The sequence below is a fragment of the Ambystoma mexicanum genome, chromosome 6q, assembly GCF_040938575.1.
Source record: "Ambystoma mexicanum isolate Mex_15411 chromosome 6q, UKY_AmexF1_1, whole genome shotgun sequence".
NCBI classification, from domain to species: Eukaryota; Metazoa; Chordata; class Amphibia; order Caudata; family Ambystomatidae; genus Ambystoma; species Ambystoma mexicanum.
In genome coordinates, this window is record NC_090937.1 from 1,424,089,838 (window position 1) to 1,424,107,262 (window position 17,425).

The 17,425-nt window shown below is 45.5% G+C and overlaps 1 protein-coding gene across 1 annotated transcript in view; it reads left to right on the plus strand.

Moving 5' to 3' along the window:
* NELFA (negative elongation factor complex member A) overlaps positions 1–17,425 on the plus strand; it is a 386,029-nt gene that overhangs the window by 237,817 nt on the left and 130,787 nt on the right. The window contains exon 9 of the mRNA XM_069632129.1: positions 15,814–16,082. Within this exon, the coding sequence (XP_069488230.1) occupies positions 15,814–16,082 (269 nt within the window). The remainder of the gene's footprint in view (positions 1–15,813; positions 16,083–17,425) is intronic.

Genomic DNA, 17,425 nt, shown 5'->3' on the forward strand with positions numbered 1-17,425 from the left:
ATATTTGTCCTTTAAATAAAATACCCAGAAAAGATTACTGCTTAATCCTTTCTTAGTCATTAGTAACTTTAAAAAAAAAATACTTAGAATATTGTTCTTTTCTTTATGAAAATACCTGGTGCTGAATTAGAAGTTGAATAATCCCATTAGGCTGTAAGAAGTATTAAAATAGGAAAAAAAAACCTTCAACTGAAAGGTCTACAAACTCGTCTCTCGTACGAAGCGTTACAGAGATGAACAAAAATACTTGAAATCCAAAATGGCGCGACACGTGCAAAACGTTGTTTCCAAAATGTCCGTCACGCACAACGTCGTAGGGTCCTTTTCTTTACACTCGCGCATCAAAAACAAAAGCAATACGCGCTGACTGTTTGCTCGCGTCTTGCGCCCGTAGATAATACAACGTTAGTAACGTTAATAAAATGTTTTAGAAGTTAGAAACACAGCGAATCTGAACCGCTCACCTTATTAATGATTAGTCAAAAATACACACAAAATAAAATCGTACATTAAAAACCCAAAATATAAAAACTGTTCCAAAATTCAGTTAAAAAAACTTAAATTGTAAATTACGAATTTTTGAATCCTTTACAATAAACACTGAAACTTCCAGATGATCACTTAGCTTAGTCTTTTTCTTGAGGACTGGATACTCGGCTACACAGCCATCAGATGCTTCTTGTGTTTTTCTTTCTTCTGCTGAAGTCTTCTAACTATGACTGGGTAATACTGGGTTACTATACTTAGATGAGGTGAAAGCTAATAATATTAAGTAGTCTACAACTATCTTGTGGAAACTAACTTTATTCACTGGAGCCAACTAAAAACATGACCTACTCAGGTAGAAACTTTAATGAAAGGCAGTTTAGAACTAAAATGAACATTCCAAATGACAACACAATGCTGACTGCTGTAATCTAAACTAATCACTGCTGGAAAGGTGTTCCACCATCTTGGCTTGGGAGAATTTCATCTTTCTAAGTGAAAATTAGTTAAGGGAAGATGAACAAACTTTAAAATGAAAATTACTACACTCAAACCAGAGTTTATCTAATACATAAACCTCCCCTTCTAGTTCTCCAGAAATAATGTCTGATACGCCTGAATCTTCTAGGGCCCTTGCAAATGTGAGGTACATAATGTGAAAACCTGACAGTTTCCGACGGCATAGCGAGAAATATTTCTGCCGACACTCGGAAGTGGCAGTCAAGGGATTCACCGAGGCCTAGGAAAAAGGCCAAGGATCCGTCAAAAACCAGGGATAGCCCTAGGGGAGTAGCAGAACCCTCTTCCAAGCAGAGGGAGAAGCACAGGGACGCGCTACCTCCGTCTGTCCCCAGGAGGAGTTTTCGGAGGGCGAGGAAGGTATTTCTTCAACGTTGAGACAAAAATCTCGACGTTTGACGGCAGAGGATCGTTTACAGGATCCCTTTCCACCTCTAGACTATTCTGGGGCCTCGGTTCGGACTTGGGGAAAAGTTTGAAAATTGTATGGAAAAGCTTGACGGGCTTGTTTACCCATTCAGAGCAACCCACACCAAGGAGACCACGGGATGAGTCTCCTTTGGACCCTGTAGCTAAATTCCCAAGGCTCTTTGACCCCTCTCAGGAAGAGGATATATATATACCTATGACCTGATTCCTGCAGACACTCAGGATGAGGACCAGTTAATCAACCCTGAGGACATGTGATCCCATACAGTTGTGGGGGGGAAAACCCAGATATGGTTGACCCTCAGCCTTGGCAGTCTCCAGATCCTGATGCCCTGTGTTTGAATTCCCCCCCAGACCACTCCCACCAAACGGCTCTCACCAGTGGACGACCTAATGATGTTTAACGCCATGTTGCGTAAAGCAGCAGAACACTTCACAATCGCCACCGATGAAGCTGTCCCTGAAGCTGACTTTGGGGAGGACATTCTTAAAGAGAAGCCACAGGCCAGCCAGGCTATTCCTCTCCTCGATTAAAAAGTGTCTGGCTCCCTTGTTATCAACACCTGCTCTCACAAGAGGTGTCAATCGGAGGATAGAAAAGCTTGGATTGACACTCGGACCCCCTTTATGTCAGAGGTCTCTCCACCCCAGACTGCCAGGTGGTGACCACTACAAGAAAGAGGGCAGGGGTTTCTCTGTCAACCGGCGAGTCACCCCCTGACAAAGAAGGTAAAAGGTTTTACGCCCTTGGGAAGAGGGTCACGGTCGCAGCAGCTTTTTCTACACGCATTGCCAACAATACCCCCTTGTTAGCCAGCTATGCGGACGCTCAGTGGGCCTTGTTACAAGAAGGCCTACCGGAGGTTCCTGAACCACTACGAACTAGTCTCCTGGCCATGGTGACTGAGGGCAGACAAGTGAACCAACACTTTGGATTCCGCTGAAACAGGGGGTCGATCTCTAACTCAAGGCACACTACTAAAGAGACACAAGTGGCTAAGGAACTCTGGGTTCAAGCCAGAGACGCAAGCGTCACTTATAAATAAAACCTTGGAAGAATCCAACCTGTTTGGAAGAGCGGTCGTCGAGGCCCTCGGGACTGCAAAAAAGGAGCATGATACCCTGAAGACGCTAGACCAAATTACACAAAGACCCTCCACAAGACGAGAATCTGGGTCCAGATGGCTCTTTCGTGGCCAACGCTTCCTTCAACAACAGTACACCTCGGGAAACAATTGGTCCTCTCCACAGGGAACCAGTGGATACACCACCCTGTACCCCCCAGCGGGGGGTCGGCGTTGTGGGAAAGGAAGGGGCCAGAACTCTACCCCAAGAGGCTCCCTGGCCTCAGGTTCGAAATGAACCAAAGATCCGGGTCCCCTCCCAGGCATCCTCGGTCGGGGGCTGGTTAACATTGTTCCTTCGGGCATGGGAGGGGATAACTACAGACCAGTGGGTGCTAAAGACTGTGGCCCACGGGTACGGTATAGAGTTCAACCGGACCCCAAAGTTCAGACCTCCACGAGCAAGACGACTGACACCAGACCATCTGCGTATCCTTCTTCAGGTAGTCGAGACACTACATGAAAAGGGAGACCTAGAGGTCGTACCTCTGTCACAGGTAAAAGGTATTTATTCAGTGTACTTCCTTGTACCCAAAAAGGATCTAACCATGTGCCCTGTATTGGATCTGCGCCCAGCGAACAAATTTTGTAAAGCCACAAAAGATCTGCATTGTCACTCTGCTCTCACAGGGGTATTACATGGCAACACTGGACATGAAAGATGCATACCTTTATATTTCAATGTTGCCGGCGCATAGAAAATACCTCAGATTTATGATACAAGACAAGCACTATCAGTTCAAGGTACTACCCTTCGGCATAGCATCCGCCCCAAGGGTATTTACAAAGGTACTAGCGGTGGCAGCAGCACACCTGCACAGGCAATCCATCCCGGTCTATCCTTACCTAGACTGGCTCATAACAGGGTACTCTTACGAAACATGTCTGTCAAATACCCAAAGAACGATAGATCTTTTATTCAGTCTGGGATTCTCGATAAACTAGAAAAAATCCAGCCTAGACCCCAGTCAGGTCAAGCAGCTCCTGGGGGCTCTAATTCGAACAAAAGACGGCCTTGTCTTCCCCTCCAAGGGGTCAAAACATCCTGTTTCAAATCCCTCAATATGTAGCCAGTCTAAAGGCGACGGTACGCAAGGCTATGCGACTGTTAGGAATGATGGCGTCATGTATTTATTTGATTCCTCACGCGCGCTTGCACATGCGTCTAATGCAGGAGTGGCTCAACAGCCAGTGGTCAGGCCAGTGGACAATGGGACAATCTAGTGGTTGCCTCGCCAGCCCTCGTTCTTTCGCTGCGGTGGTGGTGGCGGGACAACCTCTTGAAGGGGAAATTCTTCACCACCCCCGCAGTGGAGGCCTCTTATTACAGGCGCATCTCTCACAGGGTGGGGAGCTCACCTGCTTCAACAAACGGCACAGAGTTTGGTCGTCAGACATAGCAACCAACCACATAAACCTGTTGGAACTATTGGCAGTATTCAAAGCACTGAAAGCTTTACAGACAAAACTGCAAGGAAAGACGGTCCTGATCCTCAGACAGCACTACGGCCATGTACTATCTGAACAAGCAAAGGGACACTCACTCTCCACGGCTGTCCAAACTGTCCTAGAACATTTGGAAGTGGGCTCTCAAACACATGTTCCTGTTGGAACAACATGTTCCAGGGGAACTCATTCTTCTGGCAGACGTACTCAGCCGGGATTTCCCACTATCCATGGAATAGGAATGGCGATTACACGAAGACCTAATCTCCAATGTTTTTGCAGAATGGGGCTTCCCAGAGATCGACTTGTTTGCAACTCTGGAGAACGCTCAATGCCAAGATTACGCCTCCAGGTACCCCCAAGGGGAACGGACTCTGGATAACATGGTCAGGGAAATTAACCCTGGTTCGCTCATCTGATGGAGATGTCTCGATCACCTCCAGTGAAATTGCTTGCAAGACAAAGGAGAGCTTCTTCACCCATGCCCGCAGACATTGAACTTAGCAACATGGCTCCTGAAGTCATAGTTTGGGCACCTGCAACTCCCTTATAGACGTATGAACATACTCAGGGAGGCAAGAAAACCTAACACTCGATATTGCTATTCCAGTAAGTGGAAACGGTTTGTCATCTGGTGCAACTCGAAGAGCATTTACCCTATTAACTGCTCTCCCACACATTGTTTTGTACCCAACTCATTTACTTGACTCAGGCCTGGTGTTTAACTCTCTAAAAGTTCACTTGGCTGCGCTTTCAGCCTACACTACATCACAACAGAAAGTGTTGTGGTGGAAATTACCAGTTGTTATTAAGGCTTTCATGGAGGGAGTGAAAAGAATTCACCCTCCCATTTCTAACCCTGCTCCCGGATGGGACCTAAACGTGGTGTTGACTAGACTTGTGGGGCCTCCTTTCGAGACCATGCATAGAGCGAGTCTTAAAGATCTCACCTATAAGACTGCTTTTTTAATAGCGATTACCTCCATTAGGAGAGTAAGTGAACTACAAGAGCTCTCAGTCCTAAACACCTTTGTAACAGTTCAGAGATGCAGTGGTTCTACGCACTCGCCCTAAGTTTGCACCTAAATTAATTTATAAGTTCCATGTGAACCAATCCATAGAACTACCAACGTTCTTTGAAAACCCTTCAAGCATGGGAGAAGGAAGCCTGCACACACTTGATGTACGCAGAGCAGTCATTTTTTACATGGAAAGAACTCAGTTTTTCGTTTCAGTGGCAGCAGGAAGAGCAGGACAGGTGCACTCCAAATCCACTATCTCTAGGTGGATTGTCAAATGCATCACACTCTGCTACACTCTTGCTAAGACAGAACTGCCCTTCAAGCCTGGAGCACATTCTTCTTGAGGCACTGGGGCTTCCATAGCATTAATTGCAAATGTTCCCCTAGAGTCCATTTGCAAAGCGGCAACCTGGAGTTCTGTACACACCTTTACAAAACACTATTGCCTAGACACTCGCTCTAGGTCTGATTCTCAGGTGGGACAGGCAGTACTAGGACATCTTTTCACTACTGTTACTTCTCACAACCTGTTAGGGAGAATTCTCTGTTAAGGCTAATTTCCCAAACCTAGTGAGTCCCCCAGCAGCTTTGCTGGATTTTTTGGGTTTGTTTTCTCCTGCTAAGAGTCAGATCTTTTTCTCCCACTCTGACATGATTTGAGATATCCTTTGACTTTGAAATGGTGTTTTATGGGCTATGGGGTCTTTTACTCCATGTATTCATGTATTTTTGGTAAGTGTTACACAGCACCCTCAGTGCAGTAACACAGGGGTGTCGTAGTTACCCCCAAACAGACTCCATACCCTGGGACTTTACTAGTCTTAAATTGTGAACAGAACCGGTACAAACCATCATATTGTGGAAGTACTGGTAGGGGTAATTAGATTGCCCCTGGATCTGTTCTTCGAGGGGGCACTGTGCAGTCCCCCCTCGTCGAGTTTCTGGCTGGTGGCAGTGGTTCCCACGCGAAATATTCCACCGGAATATTTCCTATGGGATTTTCCCATTCATTTTAAACGCACCACTTTTTTTGCTGCAAAGTTAAAGATACCGCCGGGTTATTTATTTAATATTTATTCCCCGGTTGGGTCTTTTTGCCAGGACTCGGTTTTAAAATGGCGTTTGTGTTCGCCTCCAACTCCAACCCAAGTCGAGCCCTTTGTTCCACTTTTTGGCGGGCTTCTACACAGCCTCCAAAAGTCGTGCCACTCTGTCTGGGTCTACAGGATGTGTGGGAGGGGGGGGTTTAGGCACCCTGTACTGAGTTGCCTTGGCAACTCAAGTCGCACTCTTGTGTAATTGGCCCAGTGGTGAGCCGCCCGGCTCACCACTTGGCATGTTTGAGTGACAGCTAGGACTGATGAATGGGGGTTTTCTGCATAAAAGCAGGGCTTTGGGCACTGGAACTTAAGTCGCCACAGGACCAAAGAGGGAGAAGCTGAGCCGACCTGCAACGACGACGCCACCGGTGGAGCCCTGCTGAACCGTCTCACCACTTCCCGACGACAGAGAAGATCTTCATCCCGGAGAGTCTTCTTCCTCTGAACTGGTGGGGATAACCAGTTTGCCCTCTTTTTCGCCTTCCTGGATCGTCCCGTGGTCGAATCGCCCGTGCCAAGCACCCCGGCGGCCGGATAGCCACGCTTCACCACTACCGCGAATAAAAGGGTAGTAACTTTTAACCGGGAAACTCTGCGGCTGGTTTCTTCCCTGGCAGTGCAACGACCTCCAGCTTTCCTCCACGTCGAGATCTTCTCTTCACCTGGACGAAGCACCGACTTGAACCCGCTGCCAGGAACAACTGCCCCCGCTGGAGCTTTCTCACCATTTCAGGTACTGTGTCCCGCCTGGTCACCCTTGCAACAGACTGTTCAAGGTGTCCCTTAAATCCTTGACTTTCTATCCTGGGTTGACTTGGGACCTGCTAACTAACTTTTCCTGACTTGATCCAACCCGTTTTGAACCATCTGCAAAGAGTCTTTAAAGTCAACTGTGTGATCTTGGACACATTCCGCCTTGCTCTCTCCAAGAGTGGGCCTGGCCCATGACTTTCTTGCTCCTCAGTAGACTCTGCCTTTTCTGACTTGCTTTGGTTCTCTTAAAGTGTTGGTACTGTGCATTTTCCTAATTCTGCCTTTTCCCCTCCCTTTTTAGCTAACTTATTGGAGTGCCATTTTAGGTTAAGCGCTCACCTCTGTCTGCAAATAAGTGGTGTTGTAACTAAGACTTGTTCAATAAGTAATCAGGGATGTAGATATATTGATAGTGACTGTGTTTGAACTTGCTTGCCATATTAGTGTTAGTGTATTTTACAAAGTGTGTTTTTAAATAAATAATTATATACTTTTATACCTAAGCTCTGGTCAGTGTTTGCTTGTGCTACTGTATTTCAGTACCTATCTTGTATACTCTATATACTGTCTAACTCTTCTTGAGAGAAGTCTGGCTGCTCAGCCACAGCTACCAGGTAAATCTGGGTGATACAGACTGCTACCAATTGGGTTTACTGCCAACACCTGTAGACCTAAGCCTTTTGCAGTGGTCCCTAAGGGGACTGCACAGGTTTCTGCCTAACACAACCCACCTCCAACTCCGGGTACTACTCGCTAGTCTATGCACAGCATGTGATTCTAAGCAGGTTAACAAGCATCAGAAGACCTGCATTACTTACCGTAAAAGCATTTCTGATGTTTGTATCTGCTTGGATTCACATGCGCCACACCCTTCCTCCCCGCTCTGATGGAATGACCATAGACGTCTCACTACTTTCTCTTTTCTGTACTCGCTCGCGATAGTCATAAGGCTCCCTCACAGCCGAAAAAATACAATCGGAGAGTCCTCGACGCGTGAGGGATTTTTGGGTAAACTACAAGTCACGTAGGGATAGTGTTATAGGCACGCCCATGTCGACGTCCCCTTTCGATTCTGGAAAGACGAGATGCAATACTTTGCGGTGACCCCTGGATGTCGGACTATATGCACAGCATATGAATCTAAGCAGATGGAATCATCAGAGGCTTTTACGGTAAGTAATGCATGTCATTCTGAAGCAGGTAAGTACTTTTGGTATCCCCCCAATGCAAAGTTAGTTAATCCCTTCCTGGAAGGAAGACAAAACACAATCTCAGAGGGATAAAGAGGCATTCAGGGAGCCAGGCTAGGCCCAAGTCAATTGGGCAATAGTCTAGGTCAGCTGAAGCACTTCTTGCAGGTAAATTAGTCTTGCACAATGTTTTAGAAGTCTTGTAGAAAACCAATCAAAGCAGGGCCACAAGCTGATTAGGCTTGTGAAGTAAAGAAGCTGTTAGCAACTCTACAGGGCAACCAAGACAAGTCTCAGCAGAGAACAAGTAAGGTTACAACAAAAGGTAAGTTCTCTTAGACTGTACAGTACCTTTTGGTTAGAAGAAAAGGGCTTTGGCTGGCTTCTGTTCCTGTGCAGCTCTGCAGATCCCGTGTTCCAGAGCCTCAGTGGTGGGGACAAGAGGGAGGACATCTGGAGGGCTCCTGCACTGCAACCGGACGGTCGATGACAGAAAAGGACTAACTTCTATTCAGTGACAGTTTCAACTCCTTGCGTCTAAGCAAATAGCAACACCGTGGACTCTTGGCTGTCGAGATGGGCTTTCCTTGCATCTGGGGTCCAGCACTCTGTTGAGGTGGCTCAGGCTCAGTCAGTCCTGCTTCCTGGGAGTCTGGAGGATCTTCCTGGAGCTCTTGGCTGACTTAAAAGAAACGCACTCACTGGTGTTCCTCTCCCTGGCTATTCGGTTCCAGCAGCAACTGCAGTGGAATTTCAACCAGCTCTGAGAGGATGACGAGGTGGCTTACTTTGGAGTTGATGGGGCCCATCAACTCAAGGGGAGGTCGTCGTCCTTGCAGGGCTTCTCTAGTCGAAACGAAATTGGAGTTTCAGCACAGCAGCAGGGCAAACCAACGGTCCAGGAGTTGCAGCAGGTGTCCTCTTCAAGTTCTTCTTTGTATTCCTTCATCCAGTGGTCGACTCTGCCTTCCAAGCCAAAAAGCCTTGCCTTTTATGCAGGTTTCTCCCATTCATTCCAGCCTAGCTGTCAGTCACCCAACAGGGTGTCTGTCCTTGCGGGACAGCCAGCTGGCCAATCACCTAAGAGTGCATTCCTGTCTCCTAGGAGACTAAGCACAGGGAGTTTCAGGCACCTCCCTTGCTTCCTGCCCCTGCCAGATTCCCTGGAGCCAGATACAGGCTTCACTCATGAATCCCGCCGAAGGGAAAATGAACAAAGGGACTAAACCTGGTTTGGCGTGCACAGTAAATCTCAAGAAGGACCTTTCCACAAAGAAATGGCGAAAAAAAGACCGGACCATTTTGACAAAAATGGCACCCATGGGTGCTTTACTGCAGCTGTGAACGCAGCCTGCAGTAAATACACACCACGGTAGTCAAAAGTAAACCACTGCCACCAGCCATTCATCAGGAAAATGGTCAAATAAAAATGTTACATGAGCAGCTAGACGTGGTAGCCCCTCCAGTACTCTATTGTAGGATAAGTGTGTGCTGGGTCTAGAGTTACAATGGTAAGTAAAGTCAATTTCACTTTACTGCTCTGGGAAACAGTAGTTTATCCCAGAGAAGGTGTTTAAACCTTTGGGAAATCTGGAAGACTTCCCTGTGTCACTTCACTGATGGTGCTTTGTGACACAATGTAAAAGATGCCGCCTATGGAGTTTGTCAGACTCCACAACCAAAAGAAACAGAGGTAAAATTCACATTAAAATACATGAGTGGTAAAAGGAGTCTCGCTCTCTCCAGGTTAAAAAAAAAAACCAAGTCCTCCAAAATACACTACAGTTGCAGGGGGGGGGGGGTTCTAAGGTGGAGGGAATTAGCACATTTCTGAGAATTCTCCCTAACACTTTGCTATCACAGAACAAGGGTGAAACTCTTCATCCATGCCCGCAAACTCTGAACTTAACAGCCTGGCTCCCGAGTTCGGCCACCTCCAACTTCCTCAGATGCATGGTCATACTTAGGGAAGCAAGAAAACCTAACACCCGATGTTGCTGCTCCAACAAATGGAAACGCTTTGTCATTTGGTGCAATCCCAAGAGCATCAATCCCATTGACTGCTCACCTACCCATATTGTGTTGTACCGGACTCACTTACTAGACTCAGGCCTGGTTTTTAATTCCCTGAAGGTTCATTTAGCAGCACTCTCCGCCTACACTACGTCCCAACAAAACATGTTGTGAAAGATACCAGTTATGAAGGCATTCATTATCGGGTATCGGCGCCGAAATCCTGCACGAACAGACGAATTGCCCACAAAATTCCACAAACCGGTACAGCCAACAGTTAATTGTAACAACTATTGAGTTAACCAGACTGGGGGATAGGGGATTTGGAGAAAATAACAAATGGTCAGGACGACTCTGGTTCCCTTCAATCTCTGATGCCCGGGAACACTGGATATCCTGCAAATATACAGTGTTGGTTAAGCATTTAATCACATTGCACCAGCACTATAAATTATATATATTCTTCTTCACAGCACCCACTGTTACCTGACAGCCTCTGCCAATTGCCTAGAGGCAATTTCAGTGTATTTTTAATTCCTTGTAACTCTGCCAAAGCCTTTACTGCTCTGCTTTCATGACTCACTGTCTCTTTCCAAATGTTGCTCACTTGAATGTCACTTCCATTCTACAACTGTTTACTAGTTCCTATGTATGTTTCCTATGAATTTAGCGTCTGCTTGAGTGCCTTCACAAACGTTCAGCTTTATTGCTAGAAAGTCAACTACTTTATTTGTACTCTCTTTTTCAGTGCTGAATTGACTGGAAGACTCTTCCACAGTTACTTGCATTCATAGTTAAATTAAACTTTCACACTTAACATTGAGGAATACTTGCTGCCGCGCACTAACGGTTTTCTTCACGTGCCACTCTGGCTCTTAATGCGCTGCCACTTACTGTAGACTTCCTGCTGCCCAAAACTGGATTTGCGCAAGTAACTCTGACTTCCAGCGCTAGATTCTCTATTGAAAGCTGATTCTTCCACGCCACGCACACGAAAACCAGATCGACTCCTCAGCTGACTGCCCTGAACTAATGCGCACTAGGCAACAAGCCTGTAACAGTTAAAAGGATTTCTGAATCGCGCTGAACAGCTCTGAAGAATTACGCTACCCGCCGTAGCTCGCACTTGTTTTGATCACACGTTTCACGTGCCTCTAGGGCCACTCTTTTAATGCGGCTGGATTCACTAGGCATTTAATAAACACTGCAATGCTTAAGTTAAATCACACATGCGAGCCGGCACAAAGTTTCTTTTTCTCTTTAAACAGATAAGCTGGCGCGCACAAGTAAATCCAACTTGAAAACGAAAATAAAGCTATCAATTCTATTAGAAGAACTTGAGGTTAAAACACAACTTGTAAACTCAATTGGCAAACTTTTCTTCCACTGCCTTTGAATAAATAATGCTGTACATACTATTCCTTTTGAATATAACAGTTCAGTTTTGCTAGTCCTTTTTTCTCTATTTATCTGAAAATGAGTCTTGGCTCTTCCTAAAGAGATCTTCCTGGAGATGTGGTTTCTGCAGTTTATTTTCCTTGGTTTCTTTAGTTCTCTCGAGTTCTTGAACGCTGTGACCACTCACCATGGATTCTTGAATGAAAGGCAGTTTAGAACATCTCCAGAGGTTCCAAACTGCATCACTGTAGCATCACTGTTATCTGTAGCCAATTATTGCTGAGCAGGAAGTTGACCATCTTGGACTGGGAGAACTGTAGCTGACTAACATGAAGAAAAATAACTGTAAACTCAACCTAAATCAGCACTTGAAAAGCCCCAGAGCCCAGGGACCTGACATTCATGGAAGGGGTTAAAAGGATTCATCCACCCCATTTCTAACCCGGCTCCCGGATGGGACGTGAATGTGGTATTAACTAGACTTATGGGTTCTCCTTTTGAGCCTATGCATACAGCGAGTCTCAAAGCTCTTACATACAAAACCGCCATCCTAGTCGCAGTCACTTCAATAATAGTCCGTGAACTACAGGCCTTTTCAGTTCTAGACCCATTTGTTACAGTTTAGAGATGAGGTGGTTCTTTGCACTCATCCTCTATTTGCGCCCACATTTATTTCCAAGTTCCACGTGAACCAGTCTATAGAACTGCTGACTATCTTCCAGAACCCCACTAACGTGGCGGAAAGAAGCCTATACAAACTAGATGTGCGCAGGGCAGTCATGTATTACCTGGAAAGAACTAAACCACTAAGGAACACAAACCAGTTTCTCGTTCAGTGACAGCTGGTAGAGAAGGGGATCCTGTCTCTAAATCAGACATCTCAAAGTGGATTGGCAATTGCATCACACTCTGCTATACTCTTGCTAAGAGAGAACTGCCCTTCAAGCCTTGACTCGAGGCACTGGTATTTTCATAGCATTCATTGCAAATGTTCCCCTAGAGTCCATTTGCAAAGCAGCAACCTGCCGTTCTGTACACACCTCTACAAAACAGTATTGCCTAGACACTCATTCTATGTCTGATTCTCAGGTGGGACAAGCAGTACTAAGACATCTTTTCACTACTGTTCCTGCTCACATCCCACCTCCAATTCCGGGTACTGCTCGCTAGTCTATGCACAGCATGTGATTTTAAACAGATTAACAAGCATCAGAAGACATGCTTTACTTACCATAATAGCATTTCTGATTATTGTATCTGCTTAGATTCACATGCGCCACACCCTTCCTCCAGCTCGGATGAAAGGAACCTAGACATCTTACTACTATTCTAGTCTGTGCTCAAGATGGTCATAAGGCTCCCTCGCGGCAGAAATAATTACAATCGGAGGGACCTCACCACGTGAGGGATTTTGGGTACACTACATGTCACGGGTAATGTTCCAGGCTCCCCCATGTCGACGTCCACTTTCGATCCTCGAAAGACAAGCTGCAATACTCTGCGGTTACCACTAGATATATGCACAGCATGTGAATCTAAGCAGATACAATCAGAAATGCTATTACGGTAAGTAATGCATGTCATATTTGAATAACTGTCATTGTGAAACTGTGTTACATTACAGCTCACATTGCCACCTCTTGCGATAAGCCTGGCTGCTCAGTCACTCTACCAACTTGTGTAGTACATGCTTATACCAAAGGTTGGGATAATTATTGCCAAGAGGACAAGGCTGGTGCAGTCTCCCACAGGGTACTGCATACAATCTTGCCTAATACTTGTAATGGTGAACAAAGGGAGTCCCCAAGTTGGTTCTTGGGTACCCCTATTGTTCACTACCAGGCTATGGACTGAGCCTGCGGCAGAATAATCACACAATAGTTGGTAGGACACGTCCACTGCCACCAGCCATAACTAGAATGTCTATTTAACTAAAAGGTCACAGGAGCACCAAGAAAGGGGATACTACTAGGTATCCCTTTGGCACTCCACATGAGGTGGTGTGCCAATTTCTCAGACTATAACGTTTTAGGAGAGAGATTATGTAGCTCTCTATCCCGAATAACTGTAGTTACGACTAGGATAAAGTAAACAATCTCAAAGGAGGACCCTGAGGGTCCCCAGCAACACTGCCCATAAGGAGCTGTGTGCTGCAATAGTAAAATACAGATACCTTTTAAGAGTTGAGGGACAATACGCTCCATAGGACAGGTAGAATACAAAGAATAGTTCCAAAAAACACAGCCCACACTGTAGGAGTCATCGAAGAGATGGTGAGCGAAGCAGTGGACTGGCCAGCTCTCTCCTATGCTACTTTGCTGTTCTGAATTCATGCTCGGAATTTAGTGGACCTTCAACATTTACTATAAGACACCAGCTACTACATTTTAATTCCGTTTGCCTCCACGGAAGCCGTGCATGACATGTGCCTATGATCGTCCCTGGAATGCCGCCTGACCATGGTGATTCCTGTTACAACCCATTGTCTTTGCATCATAGAGTTGTCCTGAGGTTGCCTGCCCCGAAGATGTCTCAATCTTTTCTTAGTTTGTGTGTTCAGCACTACAACAAACTAAATCTTGTTTCCAAAAGTGAACTCGCCACCTGCGACCCCTGGGCTTTCCTCGACCTGGCCATGTACAGAAGCCGGTGTCCCCAACAGATTCCATAACCTCTGCAGAGGTCTCTAGGGAAATCAGTCAGGGGTTACGTTACATACCCGTTACTTGGTGTGTAGACCACCCACAGCCATCCTGAGACTAAGAGTTTGCGAGCCGTTCTACTGAGAACAAACATGGTTTAAATGAGCTGTTCTATGGAACTTCTTCCAATCAGGAGGGTCGACAACCACGTTGTAGCTCACTGCAGGCTTCACAGAGGAGAAATATGTATTTGCATATCAGTCTGGTTCCACCCATAAGGGCAGTCCAGCAGCGAAATGCTAGGCTACTCTCCTTTCAACAACAGTACCATCAGCAACCACATGACTTGTTTTGACCTTGTTGAGCCTCTTCAGTGAGGTGGAGCTGAGCCTCTCTAATGCACAGTGAGCAAGGGGGTCGAAGGCTGGATTACATGGTGTTTCTTTTGCAAATTAAACAATAGTGTAGAGGAAATTCCATAGAACAGGCTATTTGGCCCATGTTTGCTCTCAGTAGAGGGGCTTCCATATTCTTGTTCAATCCGGAGACTAAGACTTGCTGCTCGGCTACCTTACTTTGATTGGGTTTGGCTAGACTTCGTTGTCTGCCTGTTCACCAACGGTCAGCCTCCACAAATCCACCCTTGGAGTTGATTTTGGAAATACATCTTAAGTCTGTCAATGGAAGATCATCCCTTCAAATACTCCCATTTCACACATAGGAAGTGAATCTGCACTATCCTAGACGGGCGCCTGCATATGCCAGTTAAGTCAGAATTTCTATCTAATGGCCATTCTGCTTTTGGATCCCTCCTGTGAGCCATCTGATTAATACCAAACCACTATCTTAAATAATGAGCCTATACTGTACCTGGTTGTAACGGCCACCACCTTAGATGAAAGCCCAGATGCAAGGTGGTCAGTTGTGCATTTGTACTTGGTATGGGAGCCAATCCACATTTTGACTATTGGCACCCACCGGAGGCAGGGGGGGGGGGGGTTTCGTACAATGATTACATTGACTGGTGTGGGAAATGGCAGTCTGGCAACATGAAATGGAGGGCGGAAAAATATCCTTTTCTAGGTCTATGGCAGCAGTGTGTACCTGGATGTTAGATTTAAGTGCATTTGTTGAGGGCACGATGTGCCGGACTGCAAGACAAGAAAATGACAGGAAGGCAGAGTTTATGGCAACTGAAATGTAGTCATCAGTATCAGGAGCTGGTCTCTCCCACCAATTTCTAGCAGATTACTCCAGGTTGAGCATATCGAAGTGCCACTGTGGTACACTGACCCTAACGGGTAAGGGTCATAACCATGAACTTTGAAAATATTCTTTGTCTATGATCTGGGTAGTGAAGTAGAAATGATATTCATGTAACAAGGTATTTGATTATTGTATTTGTGTTGATATTCCTTAATGTCATAGGTATTACACAATGTCTTGAAATAAATCTATACCCCCACCCCGTAAAATTTGTCCTTCACTGTTCGGCCACTGCTACCAATAGGTGAGCAAGGAAAAGCTCACGGGAAACCTTACTATTGAGCTGTGGGTAATTGCCTTGCATCTGCTGCTCAGAATTCTGAGATAACCTGACCTAATGGGTGTCTTTTGGTACTACTGTGCTCCTCATCTCTAGTTTTGTTAAAGAAATTGTTCAGTAATAACCAATACATTTTTACCTACAGCTGGATCTGTGCGTGAGGCATTGCAAACTAGCAGGCAACCAGAAGATCAAACCGCTGCAAATTCTACTCTTACTACTCAGTTTAAACAAAGAACTCCTATGTATAACAGCAACTCAAATCCACCTGCGTCTGGTCCTGCTGTTACACCTACCTCACCTCTAACACCCACTGCTCCACCTGTTCCTGCGACTGCGGCTCCAGCACCAGCACCACAAGTTGCCCCACCAATGCAGACTCAACCACAGCCCAAGAAAAGTCTTTCACTCACAGTAAGTTTTCAGTAAAAGTGGAGTTTTGGTTTGTTCTGTGCACCACATGATTGGCGGTTCTTTTGAAGTTAGCTATGTACTGTTCTTAATTTCTCGTTTTGCAACTTTAATTTTTTGTGTATTGGTTTATTAAAAACCTTTTGCAAATCGAAAAACACATTGTAAAATCTTCAAATTCAATGAAAAGGAATGACCAAAAACAGATAAAAGGGACAAATTAAAAAGTGCAACTGTTAGAATTTCCTTAGAATTTCCTTTTTGTGTGTAATTCTCCCCACTTGAATCCCCCCCCCCCCCCCCCCCCCAGCGCATTCTGCTGGACTCTTGGATTTTTACCAGTTCTCCTGAGTGAGTGGGAAACTTTTTCTGCACTCACCCAATCTTTTACTCTACCTTTGGTAACCTTTTTCAACCCTTCTTGTTATATCTTTTTGGAGTCATGCTTTCCTCCGCTGTCCTCCGTTTAACGGCATCTGCAATTTATTATTGCTGCACACAGTGTTGGGGAGAATGTTCATTCCTGTGCCAATTCCCTTTAACCTTAGAGACACCCAATTCTTTTGCTGAACGTTTTTTTATTTTTACTCCTGAATGAGTGGGAGTTTTCTCACTCGTGTTTTCCTGACTTAGATTTTCAATGTTCCTTACTGTTTTATGGAGCCTGATAAACTGCAGAGGCATTTGCTTTTGCATTGTAATACACAGCACCTTTTGTGCAGTGCCACTGAAAGGTCCCTTGGACTTCTTAATATTTAGCTACATTTTCTTGGGTGAACTACTATTCCCAAGAATAGTAAGATGACCCTTGACTGACCTACCTTTACTTTATGGATCCAGCACGCACCACCCTTTGTGGAGTGCTGCGGAGTTACATTTTCACTCCTTTAACCCTTTCCTCATGTAACATTTTGTTACACTAAATCACTTGAATGGCTTGTGGCAGTGGTTTCTTTTTTACGATCTAGTGACATGTATCTGCAGGCTGTTAGCTCAGCTGCAGTGCTGCACCCAAGGATGAACATTTCTTTCAAAATGGCCCTGGTTGTCTTTTTTTTGCCATTTCTTGTTAGTTTCTTCTGGGCTTTTACTCTGTTTGCATCAGGTTTGAGTCCTTTGTGTATTTTGCCTGCCCAGCCTCCATTGTGTCTGCAAAGGCAGGAAGTGAGGGAGGGTCCTGAAACTTCCCTGTGCTTTGTCTCTAGGTGTGCCTGAGTGAAACCAGTTTTAAATTGGCCGATTGGCTATCCTGGAGGACATTCATTACATTGAAAGTTGTGTAAAGAATTGATTTGCTAACTTGAATGCTTTATCTAAAATCTACCAGTGAATGGAGTAATGCTCAG